This window comes from Lepus europaeus, chromosome 10 (genome assembly GCF_033115175.1).
Source record: "Lepus europaeus isolate LE1 chromosome 10, mLepTim1.pri, whole genome shotgun sequence".
Lineage (NCBI taxonomy): Eukaryota > Metazoa > Chordata > Mammalia > Lagomorpha > Leporidae > Lepus > Lepus europaeus.
In genome coordinates, this window is record NC_084836.1 from 102,217,161 (window position 1) to 102,240,687 (window position 23,527).

Sequence of the window (23,527 nt, forward strand, 5' to 3'; positions counted from 1 at the left end):
CCCCCTCCCCCCCTTCCCCTCCCCCCCCTCTCCTTCTCCCTCTCCCTCTCCCTCCCTCTCTCTCCGCCTCTCCTTTCTCTGTGTAACTCTGACTTTCAAATAAATCTTTAAAAACAAAGGAACAAACAGAAAACCAGCATCGGGCATCCCAACAGCATCGTCAGGAACTGGGAGACCGTGGAGCAGGCCCCCAACATTCAGACAGAACTCGTTTACGAGCTAGCGCTCCCCACCCAGCCATGCTGCCAGTCACGTGTAAGAGTACGTGGGTATTTCCAGACCTAGAACCGCGCATGAATTCATCCCCCTCTCCCAGGAAGCCACTGAAGAATGTTCATCTGAAGCACAGGCAGGCCTGGGATCCAGGTACTGAGAGCCCGCACCACAGGGACAGAAGGGAGACCAGGGGCGAGGGTCCAAAAGCCCTGGGCAGCAGGCCCAGCACATCTTGGGGCAGGGCAGGGATGACTCCCAAAGAACACTGCATCTACTCAGAAGACTGACTATTTGAAAGGCAGAGAGAGGTCTTCCATCCAGTGGTTCACTCTACCTGCTCACAACAGCCAGGGCTGGGCCTGGCCAAAGCCAAGAGCCAGGACCTCCATCCAGGTCTCCCAGGTGAGTGGTAGGGACCACAGTACTTGAGACATCTGCCCCTCCTAGGGTGCCTTACCAGGAAGGTGGATTCAAAACAGCCAAGCTGGACTTGAACCTGCACTGTGATATAGCATTGCTTAACCTGCCAGGCACTGAAGAATAATTTCATGTTGGTGCATAGAATAGCGACTGGCAGTGCGGGCTGGGGCGGGGCTTCTGCAGGGCGCTGTGAAGGCAGGTGGGCTTGAGAGCGGCTTGGGGTACACCTGAGAGGACTCGGTGGCTGGACTGGTGGACAGGGCAGGCCCGGGTGAGGGGACCCGGCGTGAGCAGGAGGCATTAGCTGGTGGCGCAGGTCTGGGGAGACCGTGGCCGGGGCATCCTTTGGGTGTGGTTTGAGGAGCCTAAAGTTTGGGGGCAACCTTCGTTTAAGGAGCAAGACCCAGACCTGAGGCTTGGCAGGAAAATCCGGAGGTGGGGAGTCGGGAGTCACCCCGGGCTGGGGACACTGCATGGGCGGTGGCAGGACCTGGCTGGAGCAGCCTCCCCGGGTGACAGGCTGGCTTGGAGGGCGGGTCTGCAGAGGTGGAGGTGGCAAGCCCCGCCCCATCCTCCCCCTTCAGGGAGGAGGGGTTAGACTGGGGAGGCCTGCGCGCTCCCCAGGCAGGACCGGGACGAAGGGGACTCCGCGTGAGGCCCGGAGCAAGGCAAGGCCAGCCTGAGACCCTCTGTGGGCAGTGGGGTTGGTGGTCTTGGCCTCCACTTGCCCAGTGAGGCCGAGGCACCTGGGGACTGAGGAGGGGACAGTCTGAGCTGAGGGCTGGGCTCCCTGGGTGACTGTCAGTCCCAACAATCTTTGGGAAATTCCACTGGAGTCTATAAACAGGAACCACCAATCCTGACTCAGAGATAATGAGTTGTGGCTCGGCCTCCTGGTCCTCCCAGCGTGAGCAAGCTCATCACCTTCAACAAGCAAGCACCACAGCCCCCAGGACTTTGGGTCACTCCCTAATCCTCACTCTCAGATGCAGCTTCCTACACTGGCTCCATTTTACAGAGGAAGAAACTGAGGCCCCAGGGTAAAAGTGGCTCAGAGCTGTTCAGAAAGCAGTAAAGCTACTCCGGGCCCAGACCCACCGCTGGCCTGCCTGCCCTCCTGTGAAGGAGCCGGCAGGGGCTCAGCGAGGGGACCTGCCGTGACCACACGGCAATCAGTGGCTGCGGGCCAGGGCCACCCCACCCCGCGCTCAGGCCAGCCCAGCTAAGAAAGCTCTTCCTGAGCTCCAGCCCCTGATTTTCTTAGTGTCCAGCACTTGGATGCCCCCTGATAGTCAGTGGCAGGGAGAGACGACTGTGGGGACCCAAAGAGAGGAGCTCCCTCTAGGAGTACTGACCAAGCACCTGCCAGGTGCCTCACCCTGTCCAGGAGTGGGCAGAGCCAGCGCACACAGGTCAAAGTCCTGACTTACGCAAAATAAATATTCAAAATAGTACTGGATAGGTAAACTTAGAACCACGATGAGCGGCCACTAAGACACACCTAAATGGTTAAAATTAAAATGAAAGACCCTGGCTGGCCAGGAAGCAGAGCAACCACAACTCCCAGTCAGTGTTGACAGGAGTCTGCAGGGGCCCAGGCACTCGGGCCATCTTCCACTGCTTTCCCAGGCCACAGCAGAGAGCTGGATCAGAAGAGTAGCTGGGGGCTGGGGCTGTGGCGTAGTGGGTTAATGCCCTGGCCTGCAGTGCTAGCATCCCATGTAGGCGCCAGTTCAAGACCTGGCTGCACCATTTCTGATCCAGCTCTCTGCTGTGCCCTGGAAAAGCAGTAGAAGATGGCCCAAGTCTGTTGCCGCCAATTGGGGAGTGAACGAACGGATGGAAAACCTCTCTGCCTCTCCTCTCTCTGTGTAACTCTTTCAAATAAATAAATAAATCTTAAAAAAAAAAAAAAAAAAAAAAGAGTAGCCAAGATTCAAACCAGCAGCCACATGGGGTGCCAGCGCTGCAGGGCGAACCCACTGTACCACAGCATCGGTCCCCTGATGGAAGTCTGAAATGGAGCACTCTGTAAACGTAACCCCCGCCCCCGCCCCTACAGCCTAGCGACTCCTTCTCAGTGTTTGTCCAAGTGAAACAAGGAGCACGGGCAGAGCCTGCCAGGAACAGCCACAGCAGCCTCAGCCACAAACCGCCGTCGACGAATGAGAACCCGGTGCACCTGCGAGCCATGGCGAGAAAGGGTCTGTCGCTCCCGGTGAGCTCGGAGGTGGGCAGTGAGCCTTGGGGACTTTGGGTTGTAGAGAGGTCAGGCCCCACAGAACACCCGGTGCAGGGTCCCGTCTCTATCAAGTCCTAGACTAGGCCAGGTGACTGGGGCCAAATCAGAGTGGCGGGCGCCTCTGCAGGGGAGGACAGAAACAGCCCAGGAGGCGGTGACAAGGCTCACGGTGGTGGTCCCTGTCTTGACTGTTAGAGCTACAGGTTGTGTGTGCCTGTCACTCACATCTGTGCATTTCATTCATGGAGAAAAAATAAACGTTGGCGTGCATGTCAAAGGTCAAGGGAGAAAGTGTGCTGCTGACAGCTTGCCTGCTGGGCAGACTTCGTGGAGGGCAGCTGGGGCATCTGGGTGCACCCCACACTGGGAGTTACTGCGCTGTGTGTGTGCATGCGTTCAGAAGAAAATGCTTAGGAAAGTTAATAGCCCTTGTGCTAGGTGCTAACTGCAAGAATGTAAGCCAAAGTTGAGGGAGCTGAGAGGCGGCTGGGCGGCGGTATTCACAGGACCCCTCAGGAAGGTCTCCCTGAGGAGAGGGAGCCGCACGGAGCTCCTGGGGAGGGCTTCCAGGCACAGGCTCTCGGGCAGAAGCAAGTCAGGGGTTCCTGGAAGAGGAGGCCAGTGTGGCTGAAGCCAAGGCGAGGGGAGGTGGGTGCACCAGGGAAGCAGCTGGGAACCAGATCCTGGGCCCCTGTGAGCCTGTGGTTTTTACTCTGCGTGAGGTGCGGTCCCCAAGGTTGCTGAACGGCGCAAGGCCAGGGCAGGGGCGCAAAGCCCAGCAGATGGTGGGGGCTCTGGCAGTGGTAGAGGTGGCAACACACATTCTGCAGAGATCTTGAAGGTTGAACCAACAGGATTTCAGGATGGACCGGCTGGGGGTGAGAAGGGATCAAAGGGGTTGAGGATGACTCTGAGGTTTGGGGCTTGAAAAATGGAGACAAGGAAGATCACAGTTGGAGTACTTTTATTTATTTATTTATTTATTTTATTTATTTTTATTTTTATTTTTTATTTGGAAAGCGTTACAGAGAGGGGGGCGGCAGGAGGGGGGAGAGAGCTTCTGTCCACTGGTCACTCCCCAGATGGCTGCAAAGGCCAGGGCTGGGTCAGGCCGGAGCCAGGAGTATCATTTGAGTCTCCCACACAGGTGGCAGGTGCCCAAGCACTTGGGCCACTTTCCACTGCTTTTCCCAGGCCATTAGCAGGGAGTTGGATTGGAAGTGGAGCAGTTGGGACTTGAACCATCGCCCATATGGGATTGCAGTGTTGCAAGCCATGGCTTGGCTCGCTATGCCACTGGGGTAGATAGTAGGTTGGTTCTGGGCAGGCCCCGTTTGAGGCATCTGCTAGCCATTCACATGGGCACCGCGTGAGGCCGGGCAGGTGATTCAGGGGAGTCAGGCAGGAGGAAGAGCCTTGCTGAGTGCCAGGTAAGAGCAGGAGGAGGACAGGCTCTGGCCCGTGGGCGACAGGCCCTCCCCCCACCGCAGCCTCATCCCAGCCTGGGTCTGACAAGTCAGAGCCAGTTCTACTGCCTCTGATCCCACTCGGTCTCGGGACCTTGTTTGTGAGGTTTGCCCACTGGGGCGTGCACAGCCCTGGGTCAGGAGTCAGCAGACTCAGGCCCTTGGGCCTGTGTGACAAGAGGTTTCACAGGGACGCGGCTGCACCTGTCAGGTTGTCTAAGGCTGCTTTCACACTACACAGAGAAGTCGCCACAGACTCTGTGGCCTGCAAGCCTAGATCATTTGCTGTCCGGCCCTTGCTTTTTTAGAGATTTATTTATCTGAAAGAGAAGAAAGGGGGAGAGAGGGAGAGAATCTTCTATCTGCTGGTTCACTCCCCAAATGGCTGCCACCACCAGTGCTGGGCCAGGCTAAAGCCAGAAACCAGGAGCTTCTTTCGGGTCTCCCACGCAGGTGCAGGGGTCCAAGCACTTGGGGCATCTTCTTCTGCTTTCCCAGGCCACAGCAGAGAGCTGGATTGGAAGTGGAGCAGCCAGGACTGAACAGTTGCCCATATGGGATGCTGGCATTGCAGGCAGCGGCTTCACCTGCTACGCCACAGCATGGCCCTAACAGGCTGATTTTTTAAGTTAGTAATCTTGTATGGCCCACAAGTGATGTTATAAATATTCAAATGGCCCTTGGCAGAAAAAGGCTCCCCACCTCTGATAGGAACACAGCCAAGACTAAAAACATTTAGGTGGTTCCCAATCCTGTGCTATTAGGAAAATGTTACAATGGGGCTGGCGCTGTGGTGCAGTGGCTTATAGCCCTGGTCTGCAGCGCCGGCATCCCATATGGGCACCGGTTCAAGTCTTGGCTGCTCCTCTTCTGATCCAGCTCTCTGCTATGGCCTGGGAAAGCAGTGGAAGATGGCCCAAGTCCCTGGACCCCTACGCCTGCATGGGAGACCCAGAAGAAGCCTCTGGCTCCTGCCTTTGGATCGGCGCAGCTCTGGCCATTGCGTTCATCTGGGGAGTGAACCAGTGGGATGGAAGACCTCTCTCTCTGCCTCTGCTTCTCTGTAACTCTGCCTTTCAAATAAATAATCTTTTTTTTTAAGTTACAATAAAATTTTTGTTAAGATTTATTTATTTATTTATTTGAAAGGCAGAATAAGAGAGAGAGAGAGAGCGAGAGTGCACATGCACACTTCCATCTGTTGGTTCACTCCCCAAATGCCTGCAACAGTCAGGGTGGGGCCAGGCTGAAGCCAGGAGTCTGGAACCCTCTTAGGGTCTCCCACATGGGTGCAGGGGCCCAAACACTTGGTCCATCCTCCACTTTTTTTCCAGGTGCATTAGCAGGGAGCTGGATCAGAAGTGGAGCAGCCAGGACTCAAACCAGTACCCATATGGGATGCTGCCGTTGGCCTCACAGGCAGTGGCTTAACACGCTGTGCCGTCATGCCGGCCCCAGTAAGCATTCTTAGCCACGTTCCCTTGGGCTCCTGTACACCTGCAGGTGGGATTCCTCATCTGTAGGACCTGGACATCTTCAGTTTGGGTAGTCTGTTAAGCTGGTCTCCACTGTGGCTGAAATTTGCATTCTGGCTGCAGTGTGAAGACCTCCCGTTTTTCCATCCCCCTCTAACACTTGGCATCAGCTGGCAGCAGAAGTCACTGGTCTTCTCACTGTGGATTTCCGTGGCTTTTCTGGCCGTGAGTGTCCACAGCACTCCTTTCTCTTCTCTTGGTGGTCGGCACCGCCATTTGTTCAATGGCCCTTTGTTCCTGGCTTTCAAGGGAATAATGCCTAATGCTTCACCATGTAATGGCTATTCAAAATGTTCAGGAAGATGCATGAGAACAAAAAAATTGTGCCTGGATTATCAGAATTTTTGCATCAAAGGAAACTTGCCTCTTAATTCCATTTCCACAAGCTTTTTTTTTTTTTTTTTTTTTTTTGATAGGTAGAGTTACAGATAGAGAGGTCTTCCATCCACTGGTTCACTCCCAAATGGCTGCAATGGCTGCAGCCAGGCTGATCGGGAGCCAGGAGCTTCCTCCGGGTCTTCCATGTGGGTGCAGGGGCCCAAGCTCTTGGGCCATCTTCCACTGCTTTCCCAGGCCATAGCAGAGAGCTGGATCAGAAGAGCAGCAGCCAGGACACGAACCAGGGCCCATGTGGAATGCCGGCACTGCAGGCAGAGGCTTAGCCCACTGTGCCACGGCGCCGGCCCCTCCACAAGCTGCTTCTTGCACCTTGCATACCGTGCTGCTTCACCATTATGTACAATTTTTGTGTGGGTTGGGATTTTCAATTTTGGTAGAACTAAGAAATGATTCGGTATTTGGAAGGGTTTTTAATTTTTTTCCCTTCAGTTTCCTTAACAGATATGAATATTCAGTTTATTTCTTTTTGAATTAATTTCAGCATTTTTTTCTAGAAAATTGTCCATTTTATCCGAACTTTAGGTTTATTGGCATAAAGTTGATCATTTTCTTCCCGAGTTTGTCATTTCCACTGCACCCCTAGTGCTCAGGGTTTATGTCCTTGGTCTCTCCCAAGGCTCAGCTTTATTGTGTGTGTGTTTCTCGGTCCATCAGCTTCTGCTCTTCCCTGTTAGCTCTCCTGCCTCCTCTTCCTCTGGGTTTATACCGTGATTCCTCTTAAAACTTGGCACTCATTGCTCTTCTGCGTTTCCTCAATAAGTAATACTCTTCTAAATGCTGCTTGTGTTGCTCTCTACCCCCAGTTTTTATGTTTGTTTTGATCTAAATTTTTTTTTATTTCTAAATGATTTCACCTTTAGAGTTACAAGGAGGTTTAAGTTTCCAAACATTTGGAGTTTCTTTGGTTCTTGCCTGTGGTCGAAGAATACGGCCTGTGTGAGATTCACTGTTTGCTGTTAGTGGGATTTGTCACTTTTTGCAGATGTCTCTTACATGCTTCAAAGAACCATGCTGTGATAAAGGTCCTATCAGCATCTCTGACCAGCATTAGTCATTGTATTAATATCTTCTAAATCCTTTGGGCGTTCAGTTTATTGGTTACTGAAAGAGGTATTTATTTTTAAAAGATTTATTTATTTATTTGAAAGTCAGAGTTAGAAATCTTCCATTTGCTGGTTCACTCCACAAATGGCTGCAATGGCAGGGCCTGGGCCAGGCTGAAGCCAGGAGCCAGGACCTCCTTCAAGGTCTCCCACATGGGTGCAGGGGTCCCAGGTCATTAGCAGGGAGCTGGTAGGAAGTAGAGCAGCCAGGACTCAAACTGTGCCTATACGGTATGCCTGGGCTGCAGGCAGTGGCTTAACCCACAATGCCACAGTGCCAGCCCTGTGAAAGAGGTCTTAAAACTCTGCCTACAAGGGCCAGTGTTGTGTCATAGCAGGTTAAGCCACCACCTACAAGACCAGCATCCCACAGAGGTACTGGTTTTTGTCCTAGCTGCTCCATTTCCAATCCGTCTCCCTGCTAATGTGCCTGAAAAAGCAGCAAAAGATGGCCCAAGCACTTGGCTCCTGCACCCTCATGGGAGACCCAGAAGAAGCTCCTGGCTTCAGCCCAGCCTAGCCCCAGCCACTGCAGCCACTGGGGGGAGTGAATCAACAGACGGAAGATCTCTCTCCTATAACTCTGCCTTTCAAATAAACAAATCGCAAAGCAACTCCCACTGCAATGACAGACTTGGCAGTTCCTCCTACTATTCTGTCACTTTTTTTTTTTTTTTTTTTGACAGGCAGAGTGGACAGTGAGAGAGAGACAGAGAGAAAGGTCTTCCTTTTGCCGGTGGTTCACCCTCCAATGGCCGCCGCGGTAGCGCGCTGCGGCCGGCGCACCGCGCTGTTCCGATGGCAGGAGCCAGGTGCTTCTCCTGGTCTCCCATGGGGTGCAGGGCCCAAGGACTTGGGCCATCCTCCACTGCACTCCCTGGCCACAGCAGAGAGCTGGCCTGGAAGAGGGGCAACCGGGACAGGATCGGTGCCCCGACCGGGACTAGAACCCGGTGTGCCGGCGCCACAAGGCGGAGGATTAGCCTATTGAGTCACTTTTTTAAAAATATTATTTCTTTATTTAAGAGGTAGAGTTTCAGACAGTGAGAGGGGGAGACAGAGAGAAAGGTCTCCCATCTGCTGGTTCACTCACTCCCCAAATGGGTGCAACAGTCAGGGGCCAGGAGCTTCATCTGGGTCTCCCACTTGGGTGCAGGGGCCCAAGCACTTGGGCCATTTCTACTGCTTTCCCAAGCTTATTAGCAGGGAGCTGGCCTGGAAGTGGAGCAGCCAGGACCTGATCCGGTGTCCATATGGGATGCCAGCACCGCAGGCCAGGGCTCTACCCACTGCGCCACAACATGGACCCCATCTCCCTAACTCTTGAAATCACAGCTTAACAGTATTTTTCCTTTAGAGGTTAGAAGGTACTATTACATCGTTCTCAACCTTGTACACTTAGTGCCGGCTGCTGGCATAACTTTTTAAAGTGAATCTATCCTTTTGTGGTAGCTTTTAAGATCTAGCTTTGGAGTTCTGAAATTCACCGCAAAGCTGTCCTGGTGCTGACTTTTTAGCTCGGCTTGCTCCAGGGTGGTTCCCCCACCACGCCAAGATTTATTTATTTACTTGAAAGGCGGAGAGGAGAAGGAGGGGAAAGAGAGGGGAGAGAGGGGAAGAGAAAAATAACTCTGGATCGGAAGTGGAGCAGCCGGGACTCGAACCAGCGCCCATAAGGGACGGCGGCACTGCAGGGGGCAGCTTTATCGGCCAAGCCAGAGCGCGGCCGCTGGTCCAGGTTTTCCGTGCGGGCCGCGGTCTTGAGCAGCGTCGGGGGCCCTGCCGGTCCTCCACGGCCGCTGGGCGTTCTGGGCCGCCCTCCAGCTCCGCGGTGTTCTCTGCCGGCTAACCTGCTTCCTCACCTGGTCGTCTGAGGCCCGCACTTGCACGGCTCCGGTTTGAACTCCAGAATCCTTCCTCAGACCCGGGCATCGCGTGCCGGCGCCGGGCTCTCCTGGGGTTTGCCCGCCGCCCCCTGCGCCTGGCTGCCCTCCCGCCCCAGGCCTCCCGGCCGGGCCCGCAGCGCCGAGATGCGGGCCAGCGGCGGGCTGCCGCGCCTTCGCTCAGCCGCCTCACTCCCCCGCGGTCTAAGCCTGGAGGAGCCGCGCAGGCCATGATGTCACCGGACTGTGACGCGCCCCTGCGCACGCAGACCCCAGCCCCTCCGCGTCTCTGCAGAGAATCCAGGCTCGCGGCGTCGTGACGTCATGGCCTGGGCGGGCGGGTTTTGCGTCGGCCCAATGGGAGCGCCGCGCCGGCCTCCCCTTTAAGGAATGTTGTGACCTGACGTCACCGGAGCGAGTTACCTCCCGCCGCCGCCGCCGCCGCGTCCAGCGAGAGCCCCGGAGCCCTTGAGCGCGAGGCGCGGAGTCCCCGGAGCCCCCGATCACAGGCCCCGGATCACAGGCCCTTCCTCGAGCCGCGCGCCCGGAGTCCCGGCTGCGCGCCCCACCGGGCCCGCGCGATGCCCTCAGACAGGCCTTTCAAGCAGCGGCGAAGCTTTGGTGAGGCCTGGCGGGCGGTCCGGGGACGGGGGTGGGAGACCCCTGGGGGGGCAGCCGACCCCCCAGTGCCGCAGGTGACGTCAGCCCCATGACGTCAGGCTCCGGCCGACCGGGTGTGCGAGGCCGCTGTGGCCGGGCCGGGGCTGCCCGCCTCCCCACCGAGTCCCCAGCCCGGGGCCGAGAGGCCGGACGGCGGGGGGCGGGGCGGGGCGGGGCGGGCGCCGCCCCTCGGAGACCGGCGGGCGGAGCCGCAGGGAGGACCTCACCGCCCGCCGCTGTCCGCCGCCCGCAGCCGACCGTTGTAAGGAGGTGCAGCAGATTCGTGACCAGCACCCCAGCAAGATCCCGGTGAGTCCCTCGGCCCCGGCCCGGCCCCGCCCCGCCCCCAGCCCCGGCTCATGTGCGGTCCACCTGCCCGCTCCCAGGTGATCATCGAGCGCTACAAGGGTGAGAAGCAGCTGCCAGTCCTGGACAAAACCAAGTTCCTGGTCCCGGATCACGTCAACATGAGCGAACTGGTTAAAATCATCCGGTGCGCAGGCAGCAGCTGCCCGAGGGGGCTCGGGTCGGGTCTCCTGGAGGAGTGGAGTGGGGTCGGGGCATAGGCCTGGCCTTGGGCTTGCGTGCTGGGGAGGCTGGGCAAAGTCAAGGCCCAAGCTTGAGTCCTTGTGGGGTGGGAGGTGAGGGCCTCTGGCAGGGACTGGAGCAGGGCCACCCTCCCTCACCGCGGGCTTGCCCTTCCTGCCTGCCCCAGGCGCCGCCTGCAGCTGAACCCCACGCAGGCCTTCTTCCTGCTGGTGAACCAGCACAGCATGGTGAGCGTGTCCACGCCCATCGCTGACATCTACGAGCAGGAGAAGGATGAGGACGGCTTCCTCTACATGGTCTACGCCTCCCAGGAAACCTTCGGCTTCTGAGCCAGCAGTAGGGGGAAACTGGCCTGGGAGTGGGGGACCTGGTCAAGCTCTCCCCAGGGAGCGCCTGGCTCCTGAACTGAGCTGCCCCTGGTGGGCTGGGCAGGGATGTGGGCCCCCACCCAGAGGGGCCCAGACAGCCCCCTCTGCTCCTCAGTGGATCTTGGGCCAGTCACATTAGGGTTGCCCCTCCGGGTGCTGGCTGGGATGGGGGAGGGTGGAGAGCTGCCCCCAGCACCCCTGCTCTGTGTGGTTTGTTTGTTTTAGGCCCCTGCCTGTCTGCTCCTCATCTCCTGAGGCTCTGTCCCCTGCCTGGACCTGCCCACCCCTCAAAGACTGGCCCCTGGCCCCCCCACCTCCACACGTGTACGGATCTGTGGTCACTGTCCCTCTGCAGAATAAAGATTGCTCAGGCCTGCCTGGCCCTCTGCCTCCAGCTGCTTCTTGGGGCGGGGGGGGGGGGGGGGCTGCTGGTGCTGTCCTACAGTGTGCTCAGCCTGCCAGCACAGGCTGTAGACGCAGGGCGCAGCTGGGGTAGAACACTGGCAAGTCCACCCTCTCCAGGACTGCGGTTTTGATGTGGTTCCAGATAGACTTCTTTGTAACAAAAATCATTTATTAGGTAGCCACAACCTAACAAGCCCTGCTCACCTGCTGCTTCCCCCTTCCTGTCCGGGAGGGGGCTCCTTGGTGTGCAGAGCCACAAAGGGGGGTCTGAGGTACTCCCAGCTTCTCCCCACAGGCCTTGCTGTCAGCCATGGGTCTCCCTTAGAGCCAGAGACTGATGGTCCAGAACTCGAACCTCTTCTGCCCAAGGACTTGTCTTCTGGCATCTCCGGATCGAGGGCTTTGCCCAGCGTCTGGGCCCTCCACCCCCTGAGGTCTGTGCTGCCTGTGCCCAGCCAGGCCTATTTGAGCACAAGCATGGCCTCTGTGCCGTCCTTGGCAGTCAAGTAGAGGCCATGTGTGAGGTAGTACTCCCGCCGCAGGAAGGCATAGAAGTAGTCAGAGATGAGCATGATCTGGGGGGAGAGAGGGAGTATTAGAAGCTGTGGGGCATCTCCCCCCAAACCCAGGGGTGACAAGGGGCTAGGAAGTTCTGGGAGATGAGAGCACCCTATCTGGTACCTCCTGTCAAGGTTCCAGTCTGTCCCCCATGGGTCAACCATCATTGGAAGGTCTTGGCCGACTCACCTCAGGGCCCACATACCCCCTGCTTCCCCCATGGGCTAAACCCCACCCCAGGCTCTGGCCTCTGAATTGCAGGCTGGTGAACATGCAGTCAGAGGGCCCTCTTGCTCACCTCTCAGTGCCCACAGGCACTTCCACCCCTCGTCACCTGCAGAAACTGTTCAGACTCCTCGCCAAACCTGCTCCCAGTGGGCACCCATGCCCCTCTCTTTCAGGTTTACAGGGCACAGAGTCATCTGACACCTTGTCCCTACACCAATCCATTAAAACCTACCAAATCTACCCCTACTCTCTCAGATCCACCATTTCTGTCCAGCCACGGCCACGGCTAAGCCTCATCCTGGGTTCCCTGCTGTCAAACCTACCCCCAGCCGATGCTCCCTGGCAGCCAGGAGCTTGTACAAACAAATCTGATCATGTTACTTGCCAAGGTTTCCTGTGTTCTCAGAGTGAAGCTCAAACTCCCTGGAACTCCGCAGCTTTGCCCTGGGTTCCTGCCCACATGCACACATCACCCTCGCACTGCACCACCTTACTCCTTACACAGTCTATGCTGTCTGTGCCGCCTGGAGTGATCTCTTCCCCCTTCCTCTGGGCAACAGCTGCCTGCCCTTCAGGTCGCAGGAAGATCACATCCCCCCAGATTAGGTCTTGGCCCTATTAAGCTCTGTTTGTTGGCACAACTCATTCAAATTGCAATTTTACACTCAGCTGTGCAGCTGCCTAGTGACCGTGTCTCCTCTCCTGGACTGGGCAGGGTCCCTGAGTGGTTGTGCCACTGTGGTATTGCTGCCCAGCTCAGCTCACCATCCCTTGTGGGGACCCAGAGAAGAACGGAGTTGCCAAGGTTCCTGCAATCCAGCCTAAGCTGACCACACCTCTGAGGCCTGTGATGGGAAGGATGAGAAGAGGAGGGTGGCCAGCACCACAGTTCTTATCGCCTCTCAGAACATCAGCACCAGCCACCTCTTGGCACAGCTGGGGAGACGGAGGCCCAGAACAGGAGGCACTGGGCTAGGGTCTTGGGGCTAGTCAGAAGTGGAGCTGAGCCTGGGATCTAGCCCTCCATAAACCCAGAATTGTGTCCTGAGAGCTCCTCACTCAGCTGAAGGTGCAGCCAAGGAGAGCTGGGAGGGGCCTAGAGGGGGAAGTCAGAGAGGTGGCACATCAGCAACATTGCCGATGGTCTTGGGGAAAGCACCTGTCTTTCTATTACAGCAGGGGCCTGTCTGAAAGATGTGACAATCTGAATCTTATAGATGGGGAAACCGAGGCTCACAGGGTTCAATAGCCCAAGTCTACAACATGGGAAGATGAACCAGGGACCATTGAGCCCTGCAAGCAATGCTCCCAGGGCCCACTCACCAAAGGGTACAGCACTCTGCCAAGGGAGCCGCAGAGGCTTTGTCACAGCTGCCCAGCTGGCAGCTAGGACTGGCCTGGTCCTGTCTGGGACCAAGGAACCTGGAGCAACACCTGAGGTCAGGGGCTGAGCCCTGAGCCAGGTCAGCTGACAGGCTAAATGAAGTCACAATTCACAACCAAACAAAATGAGGCAATTCAGTGTCACACAGCACATGGCCAGAGGAGTAGTAGGAAGTCAAAATATTAGGTCAGTAGGTTGAACCTTGTGAAACTCATTTTTTTTCCAGATAAAAAGTTAAATATTGGCAATATATGATCCAGTGTAATCGAAAATAGAAAAAAATTCAAATGATAAAGTATGTTACCCAGAAGAGCCAGAAGACATGTTACATCTTAGAGAGCTATTCTTTTTCCTTGTAAGCCTTAACTTTGTAAGCTGTATGTACCACCTAGATAAAATAAAATATACCATAATGTACCACCTAGATAAAATAAAAATTCAGTTAAAAGCAACCAGTCATGGCTGGCGCCGTGGCTCAATAGGCTAATCCTCTGCCTTGTGGCGCCGGCACACCGGGTTCTAGTCCCGGTCGAGGCACCGATCCTGTCCCGGTTGCCCCTCTTCCAGGCCAGCTCTCTGCTGTGGCCAGGGAGTGCAGTGGAGGACGGCCCAAGTGCTTGGGCCCTGCACCCATGTGGGAGACCAGGAGAAGCACCTGGCTCCTGCCATCAGATCAGCACGGTGAGCCGGCTGTGGCGGCCACTGGAGGGTGAACCAACGGCAAAAAGGAAGACCTTTCTCTCTGTTTCTCTCTCTGTCCACTCTGCCTGTCAAAAAAAAAAAAAGCAACCAGTCAATAAATGATTGAAACAATAAGTAAACAGGGGAAAGAGACAAATCTTCCTGCCAGAAGAATCCCAACAAGCCATGCAGCTACTGCCGCTTCCCAGAGGTGGAATGGCTTGTTGCCATTCCCCACTCGCTTCTCCCAGGGTGACCTAAAATTAGTGACTCAGGAGCTTAGGAAAGGGAAAGGGAAGAAATCTGGCCAACACTGTAGGCAGAGCTGCAGGTTAACAATTGAGATACTTGGCTACCAGGAATCCTGATAAGGCACAAGAAGAAGGGCACCACACCTAGGATTCTTTCCAGAAACCTATGACCTCAATCTAATTGTCAGACAACCTCAACTTGGGACATGCTACAAGATGCCCAGTGAGGGCTCCTCAGGGACTGTCAAGGTCATGAAAAATAAGGAACATGGAGAAGCAGAGGACATCTGGAGACATGACACTATATCTAACATGGTCCCTGGACTGGGTCCCAGGAGAGGAGGAGAACATGCTTGGAGGAACTGGGGAAATCTCAATCAAGTCTGGATTTAGCAATTAATGATGTACCAGAGTTAGTTTCTTAGTGTTGGCAAATGTACCATGATATTATAAGATGCTAATGACACAGGGAATTGGGTATGGAGCTTATGGTAACTCTGTACTGTTTGTAACTTTTCTTATAAATCTAAAATGATTCCAAAATAAAAAGCTTATATAAAAAAGCAAAGGGGCAGGCATTTGGCCTACAGTTAAAACAGAAGCTGGGGCCGGCTCCGTGGCTCAATAGGCTAATCCTCCGCCTTGTGGCGCCAGCACACCAGGTTCTAGTCCCAGTCGGAGCACCGGATTCTGTCCTGGTTGCCCCTCTTCCAGGCCAGCTCGCTGCTGTGGCCCCGGAGTGCAGTGGAGGATGGCCAAGTGCTTGGGCCCTGCACCCCATGGGAGACTAGGAGAAGCACCTGGCTCCTGCCTTTGGATCAGCGCAGTGCTCTGGCTGCAGCGCGCAGGCCACGGTGGCCATTGGAGGGTGAACCAACGGCAAAGGAAGACCTTTTTCTCTGTCTCTCTCTCACTATCCACTCTGTCAAAACAAAAAAACCAACCAACCAACCAACCAGAAGCTGGAATGCTCATGTCCCATTTCAGAGTACCTGAGCTGCATCCTGGGTCTGCTCCTGACTCCAGCTTTCTGCCGGTGCAGACCCTGGGAGGCAGCAGGTGATGGTTCAAGTAGTTAGGTCCCTGCCACCCATGTGGGTGAGCTGGACTGAATGCCTGGCTCCCCATTTCCAGCCGCTGCAGGCATTTGGGGGAATTAACCAGCAAATGGGAGCTTTCTGTCCCTCTGTCTCTGTATCTCAAATAAATAAGGAATAAAATTTAAAAATCAATGAACTGGTACTCTGTGTAATGACATGAATCTCAAGAACATTTGAGTGAAAGAAGGGCTCAGCAAATGTTAAAGTTTGTGTTTTTCTGTATATGTAAAATTTATGTAAGAAAAAATATTGAATTCTAGTTAATGATATGCATGCTGAAATATTTAGCAAGAAATATAATGATGTCTGCACTTTGATTTGAAATACATTAACAGGGCTGGCGCCGCGGCTCAATAGGCTAATCCTCCGGCTGCGGCGCCAGCACACTGGGTTCTAGTCCTGGTCGGGGCGCCGGATTCTGTCCCGGTTGCTCCTCTTCCAGGCCAGCTCTCTGCTGTGGCCCGGGAGTGCAGTGGAGGATGGCCCAAGTGCTTGGGCCCTGCACCCCATGGGAGACCAGGAGAAGCACCTGGCTTCGGATCAGTGCGGTACACCAGCTGCAGTACACCAGCCGCAGCAGCCATTGGAGGATGAACCAATGGGAAAGGAAGACCTTTCTCTCTCTCTCTCTAACTGCCTGTCAAACAAAAATAATAATAAAAAAATGAAATACATTAACAAAGTAAGATGGACTGATCAGTCAAGCACAGCCCAATGTTAAGAGCCCACCTGTTGTGATGTGTTCAATGTGATATCTCCCAGCATTACTATGCGTAAAGATTTGCATAATCAAGGGGGCAGGGAAGAGCCCTGGGGCACACAGTCCTGAGGGTCCTAAGTCCTGGGTGAGCGCCCTGCCCCCAGGTGGAGGGTCTCCTGCTGGCCTGGAGCCTTGGCTCTTCCAGAGGGAAGCCTGCAGCTGGGGGCAGGCTGCTGAGACCTGGGCTTTCCGTATGGGGTGAGAAGGGATTTCCCAGAGGCCCTAGGATTCAGCCAACATAGCAGTTGCAAGACCCAGTGTGCCTCTTCCTAGACTGTGCAGGGGGAAGTTGGGCAAGGGGTAGTGGAAAAAACTTGGCCAAGTTAGTGGCTGTGTGGCTCTGTGTAGGGCATCTCCTGTTCTCTAAGCTGCATTTCCCTCCTGTGTGAAGAGTGCTACCCAGCTCATTATCCACAATGGTCAGACCTGGAGGCTCAGAACATGTCAGGCCTTCTGGGACCTGTTCTTGAAGCCGCCACACCCCACGGGGCTGAGCTTCCATCTCTCCTATCAGTCACCAAATCCCATCAACTTCTCCCTCTCACACTTCCCCTCAGCCCATTTTTCTCCCTCCCCCAGCCTCCTCTTGCTAGGAGGTCTCCCTGACTTTCCCTGGCTCTGAGGGATCCTCAACACCCACCCAGGCCCTGCACACGCTGCTCCGACTTGTCCCTCCAGGGGCAGCACATTTTGCCCCAGAAGCCTCCCCTAACCTCAAACTCAGGTGTGACCCCTGAGGTGAAATCATTTCTCACAGCCTCTCAACTAAATGGGGTAGCATCTGACCCGACGCAGGGCTGGCACCCTGAGCACTGTTTGCTGTTGTCCACCCTCTTGGCACTGCCCTTCAGGAAGGCTCAGTGGGATCCCATTCCCCAGCGGCAGCTGTGAGGGCTCCCAGACTGCTCCCTTCTGGGCATGAAGAGTTCAGAGGAAGCTGGTAACAGGGTAGCAGGGGCAGAGAGGGCCAGGTCGGAGATGGAACCACACTGTCAGAACACACCCTGCTGCGGATGGGAGAGACGAGACAGGAAATGAACACTGCCTAAGCACCTGCCTTAGGACCTTCAGCAAAAAACTTGCCAATGTTCACAATACTCTTGGATGGGGCTAGCAGTCCCCAGCGACACTCAGAAGCTCCAAGGGTAGGGGTCTTACCCAGGGCCACATTGCGGAGAGTGAAGTGCTGGGTGCAATGCCAGTCCCGCCTGAGGCCTAACTCTGAGTTCTTCCCAGCGTGCACAGCCTCTCAGGGTCTGCACCCACTTGCACGGGTCCTGCTACATGCCAGACCAGGGATGACACCTCACAGAACGGCACACCCTGTCGAGGCTCCCCCCGCCCCCACAGCTGTCATTCAGCCTAGAAGAAAGATTCTTACTTTTTTTTTTTTTTTGGACAGGCAGAGTGGATAGTGAGAGAGAGAGAGAGAGAAAGGTCTTCCTTTTTGCCGTTGGTTCACCCTCCAATGGCCGCTGCAGCCGGCGCATCGCGCTGATCCGAAGCCAGGAGCCAGGTGCTTCTCCTGGTCTCCCATGCGGCTGCAGGGCCCAAGCACTTGGGCCATCCTCCACTGCCTTCCCGGGCCATAGCAGAGAGCTGGCCTGGAAGAGGGGCAACCGGGATAGAATCTGGCACCCCAACCGGGACTAGAACCCGGTGTGCCAGCGCCGCAAGGCAGAGGATTAGCCTGTTGAGCCACGGCGCCGGCCAGATTCTTACTTTTTATGGACTGAATGAGCATGCGGGCCTTCCAAGTCAGTGACAGTGATTATTCCAATCCCTCTGAAATCTGTGCTGCGGGTCGCAGGATAGTGGCCTTGGGCCTCTGAAGAAGCAGGTGCTATCACCCAGGCATGTCCTGCTGACACTGAACAGCAGGAAACTGAGGCCAGAGGTGGCTGGTGAGCAACTGCAGGACTGGAGGGGCCCTGGCACAAGCTGCCAACCCCAGCCTGAATGCAGGAGACAGCGCTCCAGCCTCCAGCTCTAAAGTAGTGAAAATACTGGACCTCACCCTTGGGGGCTGCAGGGTCACAAGATAAACCTGAAGCTGGGGGGACAAAAGCAATGGCTATCCACCTGGCGTTCTTCTTTTTACCAACAGCTCCCTCTTCCCAGCTGGAATCAAGATCTCGTGTTATCTGGTTAGGAACCAAGGGGTGGGGGTAGCTGGACTCTCTCATCCTCTGGTAAGGGGGTGGAAAAGGTGGAAAGAGAGAAACAGAATGTATTTCCACCCATTGGCTTACTTCCCAAATGCCTATAAAGCAAAGGGGCTGGGCCAGGGCCTACGTTGGAAGCTGGGGAATCAATCCAGGTTTTCATGCAGGCGGCAGGAACCCGACTACTTGAGCTATCACTTGCTGCCTTCCGGGTCTGTACTGGCAGGAAGCTGCAGTCAGAGCTAGAGCAGGAAGCGGAACCTCTGTACTTGGATATGGGATGCAGGAGTCCTACCTGCCAGGGCAAATGCTCATCCTGACATCGCACTACAGCTTTCCCCACCAAAGTCCGTATCGAGTCCTTAGAACCGCCCTCCCACGTTGAAGACATTGAGGCTCCCTCACCTCCCTCCAGATTTCCAGTCTCCTCCCTGAGCCCTGGATTCTGGGCTCAGCCCCCTCGCCTCCTCCCGTCTTGGCAGAGCAAGGTTTTCAGAGCAGCAATCTGCCAAGATTTGTACTCAGCTTAAAGCCACAGGCTCAGCCTGGACCTCAGCACAGCAGGGCCCGTGGGCCGTGTGGCTCCACAGTGCTGTCCTGAAACGGCCTCACTCCTTACCAAGTGCTCCAGCCAGTCCTACAGAACGACTGGCTGCACACGGCACTTCTCTCCCTCTCCTTCCCTCTCTCTACTCTCCCCTCTTTCTGTCCTCCCCCACCTCCCAATCTCTTTAGAACTTGGTAAGATCCATGCTTCCCTCAGGACGCCACGGAGCTCTGCGTGCTCCGTGCCATCCTGACCCCTTCACAGATGAGCACTGTCATGCTGCCCGGTCCCATTTCCATTCCGTTTTCTCTCACAGACCACGGACTCCTTGGAAGCAGGAATATGTCTCATTCACCCCAGCAGAGTTCTTGGCACATGGCAGATGCAAATTAATATTTGTAAATAAACTCTCCAGGAGTTACAGGACTTCCTGCAGGCCAGGGAGCTGGACAGGCAGGAACTGCTGTGCGCTGCTGTGAGGCTGGCCTTCCTGCTGGCCTGGCCTTCCTGCTGGCCTGGCCTGCTGTATCCAGCCTGGGCTTTTCTAGTCACTCTGGCTGCTGGCAGAAGAGCCTGAGACAGACTTGGGATGCTGACCACTGGAGAGACAAAGGAATGAACTAAGACCTTGACAAACTGCCACCAGTTGAGGACAGCAAAATAAACACGCACAACCAGCCGATGAGGGCAAGGCCACAGGCAACAAATGTCCAGAGGCACAGACCTTCCCATACACAGACCTGGGATCTTGTACCCAAACACAAATGGAGGCTACATACCACCCAGCCATGGATGACCCACCCTGCATGTCCCCAAACATTTCCTCACTGGTCCCGTTCCCCAGAATGACAGCAGGCCAACTGAGAGGCAAGGCAGGAGACGGGAATGGGTTTCATTCCTATGGGAATCAATCAGCGAGTCCTGAGTAGGGCTGGAGGGCTGTGCCCGTCTCCTGGAGATAGAGCAAAATGGCCAGGCCTGCCCTGCATGTGCAGGGTGTGCCAGGCAGGGAGGAGCCTGGCCCCTCTTTGCTTGTTCCTGAAGTTGCAGACCCTGCTTGGCAGGTGAGGAGTCCGCTTCTTACACAGAGCATCTGAGCGGGGTTCTCAGAATTACCACTTGGGTAAGAGAGGAAGGGGTCTTTTTTTATTTAATAAATGTGAATTTACAAAGTGCAACTTTTGTATTGTTGTGGCTCCCCCCCCCCCCAACCTCCCTCCCTCCCACGGCCCTGCCCTCTCCCATCCCGCCCTGAGGAAGGGGTCTTAATCCCAGAGGACCTTTCACAGGCCCAGGTCTGATGGAGATAGACAGGAATTGGAAGGTTAGGCCTACGGAACTGTGTTAACCACTGGTCATAAGACCTGGATTCAGAGCCCAGCTCTTTGCATTAAGTCATCGATAATCACTAGATATTCTTGATGCTGACAGGACACAGCTGCGGGGCCTGCCCTGATGGAACCCAGGGCCTACGAAGATGATGCAATAAACAAGACTGAATAAACAGACCCTTTTACTAGCTTTGTGACGCCCTTCTAAGCCTCAGCTTCCTTATTTGTGTCAAGAGACATGAACAGTGCCGCCCTCAAAGGCTCATTAAGGAGATTAAATGAATTCCTTCTAAGAAAAATCACCTACAGGGATGTAATAAGGGGAGCAGTTGCACCAAGTGTGGTGGATCCCATATGCAGGACTTAAACAACAAGGAGGCTCCTCTGTCATACATGAGCATGGAGAGATCATCAAGATGTCTTATTGAAAAGTCACTTTCATCACTGTACCAATAATACACACCACATACACACACACACATAAAACTTTTCTAAGAGCATATGCAGATGACTAGGGAAACGTCCAGAAATCCAAACACATGATCCAGAAGATTAAAGGGACCACACAGGGCTGGCCCTTGGTAAACTCCCTTTAAAAATGAGCTCTTATCAATGATAATTTTCCTTGTTTTTAAATTGAATTACAGTGAATGGAACATTTTATCTTATTCTTTTAAAAAAGCTACACTTAAACAAACTCCTTTATGTTTACATGTAATCTTTGGTTTTTGCTTCTTGGTTTTGCTTCTACTGATCACGGACCCACAAAAGAAAAGGGTTTAAAAAAAAAAGAGAAGAACGAAGGAGGAGGGGAGTTTGCTCCTCTCCCCATGGTTTATGCGGCTGAATGTTTCTCCAGGACTTCGCCTCAGTGTCTCGCTGCCTCTGCCGCTTCCCAGGCCGACACAAGATAAAGGCAATGTTGAGCCTCAGGTAATATCCAACCCCTCCCATGTCCTGGGAAGAGGAGATTATCATCCTGGTTTTTGAGACTGGGAAATTATAACACCAAGAAATTAAATCACTTGCTGCAGGTTACACAGTGAGAAGTGAGGGAAGACATCGCATAATCAACAGATCTCAATGACTCCTCCTCCCTCTCATATCCATGGATGCTGTATGTTGTCATTTCCTGTTACCAATGCTGAGGCACAATCCTAATTAGCAAATGATCTGTGCCACATGCTGAAAAATACTTAATGACTACCAGGGGAAGGGAGGGGACTTGGTGTCTGGCTTATCAGCTGGTGTAACTCAGACCCTATATATAATCTGCTCCGTGTCAGGGCATGACACCGATCAACAGAGCAAGACCTGGAAAACAATCTAAGCCCAAGATGTTCTCCACATTTGGCTCTTGATTTGGCAATGATGGTCTGGGTTCTGGACACATGGCTGAAATCTGCACTCAGCTGATTCCAGGACAGCTCTGATCTGCTCTACCCAGGGAGGGAAGAATGAGGCAGGTGACCAGGAGGCACCTTCCCAGCTGGAAGTGCTCAGAAGAGCAGCTTGTGGAACTGAAGACATGTCCCTGAATGCCACACACCTCAGTGAACGCACTGACTGCGAGTCACAGGGAAGCAGAAGCTGGGCCTTGGGGAGAAGTGTCACCATCTGACATACTGCTTTAGCAAATGGCCCAAAGCCAGCAGCCCTGAGAAGCATTTGACCCAACAGAGCTATCTGTGACTCACCGAGCTCAGGCCCAAGGAGGTCAATGACACAAGTGTGCCAGATGTCTGAACAACGTGCCAGCTTAAGGGTCACTGGACAACTCTTGCTGGGAGACCTGGGGACTGGGATCTTTGACAATATCTCCCAAAGACATAGAACACATATGCACTCCAAACCAGTAAATCTCACAGCCTGGAATCTATTCTGAAAAACACTCACATGTGTGCACAAGTACGTGGAGGGATGTGCAAAGCTCTTCTTTAACCAGGAGTAAGCTCAATGCTCATTGACAAGGTTTCCCTAGCTAAATACATGGTATGCCCCAACCATGGGCTGCCATAGCACCATTAAAAAACAGCAAGTCATGCCACACTGATCCGTCAATCCCTCTACTGGGTATGTACCCGAAAGACGTGAACACTTTGTATCAAAGCAATACCTGCATCACTGCTCACAATAGCCAAAATATTAAATCAACCATTGTGTCCATCATCAGATGAATGGATAAAGAAAATGTGGTATATATACACAATGAAATATTATTCAGGAAAAAAAAAAGAAATTCTACCATTTGCAGCAAAATGGACGCAACCGTTGAGTGAAATAAGCCAGACACAGAAAGATAAATACTGCATGTTCTCCCTTATATGTGGGAACTAAAAAAGAAAGCCCTGTATCAGTATTGTTGCAAATATAGTTTTTTGAAACTTTTTTTTACCTTTGTCAAACTAATGGTAAAAAATGTTATACTACTAGTATAGTTTTAATGATCTGTGATTACTTTAAAATTTATTATTTATGGATGAAATGGTCATTTCCCATTCAGTTATTGTTTATAGCCACTGTATATTCCCACTAACTACAGTCTTTTTGCTTTTTACGTGTTAAACTTCTTATTTGGTGAATTATTAAGCCTTTTTACTGTATTTAAACTTAAAGTACGTTATCTCAAAAACTAAAAAAAGAAAGGGTGAGAGGGAGAAAGGGGGAGGGTGGGAGGAAGGGAATACCACATGTTCTTAGAATTATATCTATAAACCATATTTAATGTTTAAAACTAATTAAAAAAATTCAAAATAGAAATAAATGAATAAAAATATAAAAACAAACAAAAAATCCCAAATCCAGCAAGTCAAAGAACAGTAGTTAGAGTAGGATGCCATTACATATCTGAACTGAAAAGCTCTCCACTTCCAGCTGTCTGTAAATCACAGAGAAAGTCTGCAAAGACACAAACCTTAGTGAACACGGGGCAGAGAGAGGATGGAGGCTCCGACGGAGCTTTATTTTTTATTTCATATTCTATCTTGTTTGTTCTTTCCCCCAATGATAATGAATTCATGTATTACTTGTGTGATTAGAAACACATTTTCCCAGGGGAGGCATTTGGCCTAGTGGTTAAAATACCCACACCCCACACTAGAGTTGCTTCGGTTCAAGTCCTGGCTCTGGCTCCAGTCTCCAGCCTCCTGCCAATGCAGATCCTGGGAGGCAGCGGATAATTACTCAAGTAATTGGCTCTGTTACCCATGTGAGAGACCTACATTGAGTTCACAGCTCCTGGCTTTGGCCCAGTCCAGCCCTGACCATTGGGGGCAA

At 53.7% G+C, this 23,527-nt stretch overlaps 2 protein-coding genes across 2 annotated transcripts in view; one reads left to right on the forward strand and one right to left on the reverse strand.

Moving 5' to 3' along the window:
• Positions 1-9,676: 9,676 nt before the first annotated feature.
• On the forward strand, positions 9,677-11,218 carry MAP1LC3A (microtubule associated protein 1 light chain 3 alpha). Its single transcript, XM_062202344.1, has 4 exons — positions 9,677-9,885; positions 10,178-10,233; positions 10,311-10,417; positions 10,640-11,218. The coding sequence occupies exons 1-4, from the start codon at positions 9,846-9,848 to the stop codon at positions 10,800-10,802; spliced, it is 366 nt and encodes a 121-aa protein (XP_062058328.1). The 5' UTR covers positions 9,677-9,845; the 3' UTR covers positions 10,803-11,218.
• A 184-nt stretch (positions 11,219-11,402) lies between these two features.
• PIGU (phosphatidylinositol glycan anchor biosynthesis class U) overlaps positions 11,403-23,527 on the reverse strand; it is a 120,026-nt gene continuing 107,901 nt past the window's right edge. Inside the window, exon 12 of the mRNA XM_062204063.1 lies at positions 11,403-11,821. Within this exon, the coding sequence (XP_062060047.1) occupies positions 11,708-11,821 (114 nt within the window). The 3' untranslated portion in view covers positions 11,403-11,707. The remainder of the gene's footprint in view (positions 11,822-23,527) is intronic.

Coding starts and splice junctions, on each gene's coding strand:
- MAP1LC3A (XM_062202344.1), top strand. CDS start 9,846: ATGCCCTCAGACAGGCCTTTCAAGCAGCGGCGAAGCTTTG. Junction 9,886..10,177: donor CAAGCAGCGGCGAAGCTTTG/GTGAGGCCTGGC, acceptor CGCCGCCCGCAG/CCGACCGTTGTAAGGAGGTG. Junction 10,234..10,310: donor AGCACCCCAGCAAGATCCCG/GTGAGTCCCTCG, acceptor GCCCGCTCCCAG/GTGATCATCGAGCGCTACAA.